This window comes from Parambassis ranga, chromosome 8 (assembly GCF_900634625.1).
Source record: "Parambassis ranga chromosome 8, fParRan2.1, whole genome shotgun sequence".
Lineage (NCBI taxonomy): Eukaryota > Metazoa > Chordata > Actinopteri > Ambassidae > Parambassis > Parambassis ranga.
Genome location: NC_041029.1, coordinates 5,732,573 through 5,742,118, shown reverse-complemented (window position 1 = coordinate 5,742,118; position 9,546 = coordinate 5,732,573). Strand labels below are relative to the sequence as shown.

Sequence of the window (9,546 nt, the reverse complement as noted above, 5' to 3'; positions counted from 1 at the left end):
CGCTGAGGAGCCAGTTTGAGACAGCAGAGTGAGGAGGACGGAGCTCCACGCAGCAGCAGTGTCTTTATCGGAAAGCTCCTGCAGACCCGCAGCTGACTCTGCAACAACAAGAGGACTTTTCAGACAGTAAGTGATAATATTAAGTAGATAAAAAAATATTTTTGCATTCAAATAACACAAGAAAACAACATAATTTCACTATTTTCTTGTTCTTAATCTGTGCTGCGAGTATAAACAGCTGCAACAGAATAACATTTTTAGACAAGTTATTTCACGTATATTTGAAGATCCCTGGACAAATAATTTGCATGTTGCATACTTGTTGTTGCAGACATGGTTTGGTCCCGGGAGAGTGAAGCGGAGCGGCCTCCGCTGTCCGTCATCCTGCCGCGGCTCTACCTCGGAGCTGAGAGAGACGTGACGCAGGTAGGAGCGCGCGTCAGATGTTTACTCAATCAAACACGCCGCCGACAAGTCAGAGGATCGATGGGATCAATCAATAAGTCAATCAATCAAAAAAACTGCGTCTGCGGCAGCATTCTAAGAATAAAACTGTCTAGAAATTAACTTTGATTTATTTTTTTATTTTTTTTATTTATTTAACTAAAGAGTTCAAACACCATTAATTCATTAATTCATCTTTTTTCATTAATTCAATTTCAAAGTCGATTGAACAAATAATATAATATATATAAATAAACAATTGTATGATAAAATGTGATGGAAAAGATACAAGAAACAATAAATTAAAGTTATATTGCTGCGTGAAGCAGGGAAGCTAGCTAGCAAAAGTTTATAGCTCTCAAACATTTTTTTTAAAGTTTCTATATTATATTATATTATATATAATATTTAGGAAGGTATTCTTTAGAACTATTTTTTGAACTTTCAAATTCTTTTCATTGCACATCATGTATGTTGTCAGTGTTTGCTCTCTGCTCTGCGGCTTCTTTGTTTACCTAGCAAGTTAGCAGTTATGCTAACATTTTAGCCACAGTAGGGCTAAACCTAACGACATGTAGTAGCAACATTTGAGGTGTAGTGGAGCAGAATAAGGGTGTAAAGTGTGTGCTGTGTGTGTGTGTGTAGGACCAGCTGGCCTCTCTGGGTATCTCCTACGTGCTGAGTGTGAGCCGCTGCAGCCCTCAGCCCTCCTTTCTGCCACGCTCCAGATATCTTCGCATCCCCATTGATGACTCCCTGTGGGATGACCTGCTGCCCTGGATCCCACAGGCGCTGAGCTTCATCGGTAAGGAGCGACTCTTCGCCTCCTGCTATCATATAACACAAATAACAGTGTAATAACTGCTGAGTTTCTGTGTGTTCAGATGCAGCCATGTCCTCTGGGGCCTCGGTGTTGGTGCACTGTGCTGCAGGAATCTCTCGCTCCCCGGCTCTGGCTGTGGCCTACATCATGTACAGTCTGGAAATGGACCTGGACCACGCCTACAGGTACTGCTGGTGGAACACATTCATAGTACATAGATTTCCACATCTCTATGGAAAAATCGCATCCTATGTAGCTCTGTTTAAAGTTTGTTTTAATATCATCTGTTGTCATATGATTAAAACAGCTGGTGTTTACATAGATATACACCCCCCTGTGGCTGTGTAAATATGTGCTGTATAATATCCCAGTTAGGATGGGATTTGTCTCCATGGTACTTAGAGTGGACCTTGTTGTCTTATTCACTGTGTTTTTCTGTTAGTCTACATATAATGCTGTTGTTGTTGTTGTAACTGCAGATCAGTGCATATTATTTTGCAGAGTCAGTGTGTGAATTGCGGAGTACCCCTAACCCACATCCTGTCTTTTGCCTGACTAGGTTTGTGAAAGAGCGCCGGCCCTCCATTTCCCCTAACTTCAACTTTTTGGGTCAGCTGCAGCACTTCCAGGGTGCTCTGAGTCAGAAGGCCTCTGGTGGTGACTTCATCCAGCAGCTGGACAATCGCCTTCCGTCCATCAACCACCACTCCCAGAGCAGTCATAACAGCACTGACACTGCTGTCAGTGAGCACTCGGCACACAACAAAGACCAAACACAGCATAAAGACTCTCTCTCAGATACAAGTGGAAACCAACAGCAGAAACTTTGGACTCTTAATTTGAACCAGCAGCAACAAGTCCAGACATCATGTCATGAGACTTCACCTTCAACCCCTTGTGAGCCCATCAAACCAGCCAAAAAGCCCACACTACAACTACAACTCCCATCATGCTCTGCTTCTCTAGCAGAGAAACGTAAAAGCCTCACCCTCTCTCTGACCCCTTTGGGAATGAGCCCTCCATCCCCGACAAGCAGCAAACAGGAGTCAGGAGAGACCACATCATCAAAAACTGTCCACAGCAGGGAGACGGGAGAGAGACTGGAGGCAAAGACACCGAGCAACACTGGCTCCTGTGGGCAGGCGGCTGAAGTGAAGGAGCAGGGCCTGCTGTCCCCTTTCAGCTTCACTCTCAACAAGCTGCTGGACTGGGGGGAGAGGGTGCTGCTGGGAGGGGTGTTTGTCCACAATGTGAGGATGGGACAGCCCGCATTACCATACAGGTGCTGAGAGTAAAGGTCCTCTGTGCATGTCTGTCATAAAAGAAACCAAACCACACCACGTGATGTACATACTTACAGAACCTTTGTCTTCTATATATATTTATTTATTTATGGCAGAGCTGAATATAAGAGGAAACCTCCACATAAACGCTTCTTGTTGACAGAGGTCAGCCTATCTTGTCATTTGTGAGATGCAGCTATTTTGGCACAATGGCTGAAAATGTGTTTACTGATGATTAAAGATTACATCTTTAAAAAAAAAAAAAACATTTTAACCACGTCTTATTGACTTTTTGTGTCAGGATGCATCCCAGAAAGTAGAAAACACACATAAGTTGAAGTGAAACACACACAAACTGGAGGGAAACTTAGAAACTTAGAAGTAGTTATTTGTCAAACACATGTACAAACATTTTGGATTTGTGTGCTTGAAACTTGTCAATATTTTCTTTTTCTGTAACTGTAGGAGGAAATAATAGTTAAAGGGTTAACAAATGTACTGTGATGATGGGGGTCAAACACTGAACAGCTGGTCCTGATGTGGGATCACAGATTACAGGATTTGTCAAACCTGAACGCAGCAAACTCTGGCGGCAGCGACAGTTTACGAACCTACCAGCTGGTGGCGGTAATGCGTCAATTTGTTGTTTGCTCACCGCCAATAAACTCAAAGAAGAAGAAGTAAACAAACACTGCTCGCTGCTGCTGTTGTCTGTGCAGCTTTCTTTTCTTGCAAAGAAGAAAAACATGTTTAGATTAAGTAGTGGAGGAGTCCGTCGTTGTTTTGATATTCCCGCCACTTCCTGTCACCTTCTGACGCTAGTTTCCGTGTCTCAACCTCTATTTTCATTGGCTGTCGACAGCACGTGTTTGCAGTTACCGACTGCGCCCAGACTTTCTCAGCCTGAAGAAACTCAAACATGTGTGGGGCTGAGGTCTGGTCTGGTCCCCACTACGCATGACGGCTGGTCAGACACCTGGTGCAGACTTTGCCCGACAGGGAATTGTGGGTAAAATCGGAGCGAATAATCTTGTACATGGAAATATTTAGTGAATGGTTTAATGGGTATGAAAATATATTTAGACCATGAATCCGTAAAAGTATAATAATACAAAAAAGTATAAAAATGCTCCCGTTGAGTAATCGCTACAGATTATCTGATAATCTATGTATGCCCTCAGGGCACGGATTTCTAAACTGTGTGTTTCAGCTGCAGTTTAAAGGTTTTAAAGCTGCGTCTTCGACTCCATTGAATAAAACTTTATTTACCAGCGAGGGGGAAATAAATCAATAGATAATAAACATGTAAACAACAACAGCGAAGAGCTCGCGCACAGAGTCGGACTTCACATCCTGTAGTTTGAAACATGATGTCACAGACAGACTACTCTAAATGACCAAATAAGGAAACTGACACATGAAGGTGGAATTTATTCTGCTTTCAGGTTTAAAGAGAGGCGGCTGCAGTGTGAGAGCATCTGTGTTTATCTGTGTGTGTTAAATGTACAGAGAACACGCACACACACGCTGCGTGTGAACACGGCTGTTCGTGCGTGTTTCTCGAGGAAAAAGAAAAGAGGAAGCAGTTCCGCCCTCCGACTGCGCCTGGAGGCCGAGCAGAGACAGGAGGCAGCCAGCGACACAGCCCCGCTGCAAAAAAAAAAAAAAAAAAAACTCGCTCACACTTCAGTCGCTGCTGCTGCTTTCTCGGATGGACCGTGGACCTTCAGCCGGACCTTTGCTCTCAGGTGTGCCGCTCATCTCTGATTTTGCGCGCTAAGAGAAACAAAAGCGTCGTTGTGTGAAGAGGAAAAAAATGAACTTTGTGTAGATAAAGTTTCAGTTTGAAGCGGCGGCCCTTTTGTCAAACAGGCGGGCTCACTCGAGTGCTTCACTTTGGATCCGGGCCCGGTTCGGTTTGGCTGTAGCCGCTGCTGCTGCTGCTGCTGGGGCTGCTGGACTCAGGCTCTGGGAAGTACTTTGACCCGAACAGATCAACAACATGAGCGGAGAAGAAGAAAGATTCAAACTGGTGGTGGTGGGAGGAGGAGGGGTGGGGAAGAGCGCTCTGACCATCCAGTTCATCCAGGTACGGACTCTCCACCACATGTGTGCACGATTAGTTTCCAGATTATTTCAGATTATGTTATAGAGAGGCTGCTGTTGATGGGTACACTAGTCTCAGACTCTGAGTCACACTGAGTATCAAACTGAATCATGAAAAATGGAGATTACTCTTCTTTCAGAGGCCACTGCAACCATGAGTAATTTGCTGTAATGTACAAAGGCTAATTTAGAAGCAGAGTAGAGAAACATATGCCTAAAACTCAGAATTGTATTACTCTTATACAAAACAATGAGGAGTTGATGCACTACTCCACCAGCAGGAGAGATGTTTACTAGTAACCAGCACCAAGTTGGAACAGTGACACCCAGAACTTTGATGCTCAGACATCATCTGTGAAAACAAAGATACATCAGTCCACACGGCCTCATGTCGTTTGATTTATCGTCCATATATAGGGGGCGCTGTAGGGTCTTGCCAGTTGATCATCATACAGGTTGATTGTTGGGTGATGTCTATAATGGATGCAAACATCTTGTCTCATGTTGGACAGAGGCCAGACTAGATGCTGGATTGTCTCACTGTCTGGTGACACAAAGTGGTGTTACTCAAATACAATATGCTTTAAAAAAAAAAAAAAAAGTTCTTTGCACCAACAGGTCAAAGCTTTGTTGTGTAAGCTAACTTGTTGCTAACATCGCGTCGTCTCCCACAGTCCTACTTTGTGTCAGACTACGACCCCACCATCGAAGACTCCTACTGCAAGATCTGCACTGTGGATGGAAAGGAGACCCGGCTGGACAGTAAGGCCGCATCACACCGGACATGAGTTCATGATTCACACACTGTGTGTCAGAGTGATTGCAGGGTTTGTGAAAGACTTAGTTTGAAAAGCGTAGGGTGTGTTGCTCCGTGATATGACACAGACAGTGTGTTTACTCTCTGGGTGTTTCATTCCCTTGTTAGGACTTGTACTCTGCCAGTGTTGTCAAGATGGAGTGTGTTGGGTGTTTTCACAGTACAGTAACATGTGAATCATCAAGTGTTGCCACTTTTAGAAATCATTCATATTCTTCTGTGCACCGTAACAAACATTACAGCAGGCCAGGCAACGCAGGTTGGAGAGACGTCAGCTTCTTTGGTGACCACCAAAAGCAGGAAGTTATTATCACAAAATTACCACGAAAACCTGCATCATTGTATGTTTGCTGTTGAAGTGATACACACACAGATGCTGCAGTGTGTGTGTGTGTGTGTTGTGGGTGGTTTAAGGGTGGGACCAGCAGCCTATCATGACACACGAATGTTCTCATCGAATCACCAATTCTCATCAACAGGAACAAAAGTTTTTCTCTTTCTGTTTCCTAAGTATGTGGAAAACAAAGAAAGAGCATTATATAAAAATCTATATGTGTTCTTAATGACTTCAAAGATTACACGTCATCAGCAAAATACACTTTTCTAAAATTATGACTTAAATGGGGAACTTGTTTTCTTTTAATAGTTAAAAAGTCCACATATTATAATATATACTAGGTTTTATTATAAAAAGACTGTAGATTGTAGAAGGAGCCATCTTGTCTTGTTTTTGCAGGCCTGATGAGATCTACCAGCGTCCTCTGCCATGATAACCTCATAGCTCCACTCAGCAGCACTTATCACTTGTTTTTTGTCTTTGTGTCAGTCCTGGACACAGCAGGTCAGGAGGAGTTTGGTGCGATGAGGGAGCAGTACATGCGCTCAGGAGAAGGCTTCTTATTGGTGTTCGCTCTCAACGATCGGGGCAGGTAATGACCAGAGTGTGTGTGTGTGTGGCTGATGTAAGCACTCACTGTCCAGCTGTTATTTAAACAGATACAGGGAGTAGACTCAATAGCATTAAATATTAAGCATGCACATGTCACACACACTGTGCTCAGAGTGAAAGTGTCTTCCTGTCATTTTTTTTCCTTCCAACAGCTTCCATGAGGTCCAGAAATTCCACACCCAGATCCTGAGGGTGAAGGACCGAGATGACTTCCCCATGGTGCTGGTTGGAAACAAAGTCGACCTGGAGCAACAAAGAGTGGTAACAGCCTCCTGCATCTCTGCATTCTCCACTGTAGGCAGCTGAGCTCCAGTAGGAAAGGAACCATGTTAGGACATTTATGAAACTGTTGGTTGTGTCTGAACTTCATTCTTACACAGCTGGAAGAGATGAAAACACCCCAGCACAGCAACACATCACACCTATAAAAATAAACCATTAATAAATCTAATATTACCTACTATAGAAAACATGCTGTGTCTCATGTCCAGGCATGATATAGATTATTGTCTCTTAGATCTCCAGGGAGGACGCCCAAGCATTCGCCAGAGAGAACAGGATCCACTACATGGAGGCGTCGGCGAAGAATCGCTACAATGTGGATGAAGCCTTCCTGGAGCTGGTGCACATTATCAGGTCCTTTTTAATTATTGCTTTAATGCTGAATCAAATCGATCATCATGCATACACACTTCAGCTGTGCAAGGTACTGAGAAATCGTCAGGTCGGCCTTTGTGGCTTTAATGTATGACGGCAGCTTTCGTAAGACAGATTTGTGAAAACAGCAGCAGCAGCTTACAGCCCCGTGTGTGTCGACACTGTAGGGGGTTCCTGAGGTTGCAGACGGATGAATTAAGTGTTTAAAGGCCTCTGATGTTTAACCTTTTATAATTTGCAGGACTCAGACACGATCTTTGCATCTCTGGCTACAATCTAGAAGTAATAAAGTAGAAATTATATTTTATATTTCTTCTCCTTTTTTTTATTCACAGACGATTTCAGGAGATGGAGAGTCCCCCTCCTACAACCCATCACACAGGGAAACAGAAGAGAAAAGGCTGTCCCTGTGTCATCCTCTAAGCACTGTTACTATGGACACCAAAGTCTCAACCCTCTACAGCTTGTCCAAAAAGGTGTGTGAGAGTGTGTGTGTTTGTGTGTGTGAGAATGTGATGGAGAGAAATCAGCCGTTTTCACACTTGCACTGTATCCCTGAACTTTTTCTGACATTACCTGCAGGATGTGTATATGAGAATGTCAGGAGTCATCTCTGGATGATGTCAGGATCTGATTCTCAGGACTTGTGTGAAAACGTCCTGAGAGAGAGAGTGTGTGTGTGTGTTAGTGTGTGTGACAGATAAGGTGCATCATTATCCTTCAAGATGGTTTTATTTGCACTTTTGCCAAAAGCAACTTTTAAATCAGTGTAATCTTTAATTTTAATGAGAGGACCTAAAGGGAGAGGTGTCAGCAGCAGCAGCAGGGCTAGATGGGTGGAGAAACGGGGAAGTGAGCACTGTGACCGCTCCACCAGTAACACAGACTGGACATATACCATCGCACCATCACCTGTTGTATATGACCAGACTTCATGGTGTACTCTTTGTGTGTGTACAGACATCAGCACCGGACTGACTATGTGAGCAAATTTTATTTCCATATGTTGTTCGCGACAGAAATGTCACACTTTTCAAGTTGCTTCTGAAATGTGGCACGCCCCAAAAGAGGAGACAGAGCATCTCATGTTCCATGTTCTCCTGCAGGGGGCAGCAGAGCCCCGTAGCAGAATTACAGTGTGTCACAGGAAAGGGAGGAAACGCAGCAGCAGTTCCAGACATGTTTCCAGCGGCTGTGTGTCTGTACCTGCTCACCAGCATTCCTCACATGTTGCTATAAAGAGACAGATTATTGATTAAAGAAACATCCATGTGGGTTTCTCAGAAAAGGGGCTAATTAATGTATTGCTAATGTAATGGTTTGACATGGCGGGGCAGTATTAATGACAGCAGTGTTCTGTGTTTGCACATTTCAACATTGAGGTGGGGTTGAGTCTCTGGATGATCATTGTATCGGTGGAAGATGGACTGCGTTCTGGTACTTTTTTTATTTGTATACTTATAATAATCGTTTAAATGATGTCATAATGAACAATTTCCATAGAAATCAACAGCAGACACCGCTCGTTAAGTTCAGTAGAAGTTCACCAGTGTAATTCTTACCAAATGTTCCCGTCTTTGCAGCTTTCTCATTGTCTTCATCAGTGAATGTGATGTATAGAGGCGGGGAAGGAATGAGTTAAAGATCGACTCCTGATGACCTTTGACCTCGTTAGGTGTCTAGATTTATTCAAACTGTTCATGAGGTATAAGAGAGATGTATATATGTACATGCAGACTTACAAAGATGACATCTGACGGAGCTAAACTCACCGTCACAGAGAGGTTAAACGTTCTGGAAGAAGCAAAGAGAGCTAAGATGGTATAAACTAAAGGGTTTCATTCTTAAAGCTGTCAGGTTATCACAGACGATTAGGGCTTTTTAAATCAAAGAAGAAAAACATCTACAGTGGTCCTAACCCTCATCGTTGCATCGGATGTATCCATCATAAACAGCTAATGCGTGTGTACTTTTATTGGCAGTTGGTCAATGAAAAATCTGACTCGGGCACCTTCCTGTTTTGTTTTTTGAAGCTCAGAACATTTTTGAAAGGTCCAGTTCCCAAATGTCCAGTTTTATACCTGCTATTAGTAACACTTTCACTTCTTTTTTTAAAAAATGAATTGTATTTATATCCACCACGAAGCCTACAATCCATGTCGTTAGTGTTATCCTGTAATAACTCACTTTTATTCATCAATAAAACATTTATCTGAACTCTTTTCTTTGTGTGTCTTTAATACCCCCCCCATCCTTTTTCAAATGTTGGTTTCATCTATGAGATTAGACACCTTCAGCACAGCTCATATGACTATAACAAAGGTGTCCGTTTAGTCATGTGACGCTGTTTCCTGGTTCAGACTCTTCACCCCACGCACTGTGTCATCTACTTGTGTTTACATGCTGCAGACTTGAATGTTTAACTTTCTGTTTTATGTGAACATTTTTTTGAATTTGGCAGCTCTTC

The 9,546-nt window shown here is 43.1% G+C and overlaps 2 protein-coding genes across 2 annotated transcripts; both read left to right on the top strand.

The window, feature by feature from the left end:
• Window positions 1-54: 54 nt before the first annotated feature.
• Window positions 55-2,737, top strand: LOC114440476 (dual specificity protein phosphatase 16). Its single transcript, XM_028412936.1, has 5 exons — window positions 55-126; window positions 332-426; window positions 1,090-1,249; window positions 1,329-1,452; window positions 1,827-2,737. The coding sequence occupies exons 2-5, from the start codon at window positions 334-336 to the stop codon at window positions 2,554-2,556; spliced, it is 1,107 nt and encodes a 368-aa protein (XP_028268737.1). The 5' UTR covers window positions 55-126; window positions 332-333; the 3' UTR covers window positions 2,557-2,737.
• A 750-nt stretch (window positions 2,738-3,487) lies between these two features.
• rras (RAS related) lies at window positions 3,488-9,296 on the top strand. The gene is made up of 6 exons (XM_028412937.1): window positions 3,488-4,639; window positions 5,331-5,418; window positions 6,300-6,402; window positions 6,575-6,683; window positions 6,940-7,058; window positions 7,415-9,296. The coding sequence occupies exons 1-6, from the start codon at window positions 4,553-4,555 to the stop codon at window positions 7,500-7,502; spliced, it is 594 nt and encodes a 197-aa protein (XP_028268738.1). The 5' UTR covers window positions 3,488-4,552; the 3' UTR covers window positions 7,503-9,296.
• Window positions 9,297-9,546: the final 250 nt, after the last annotated feature.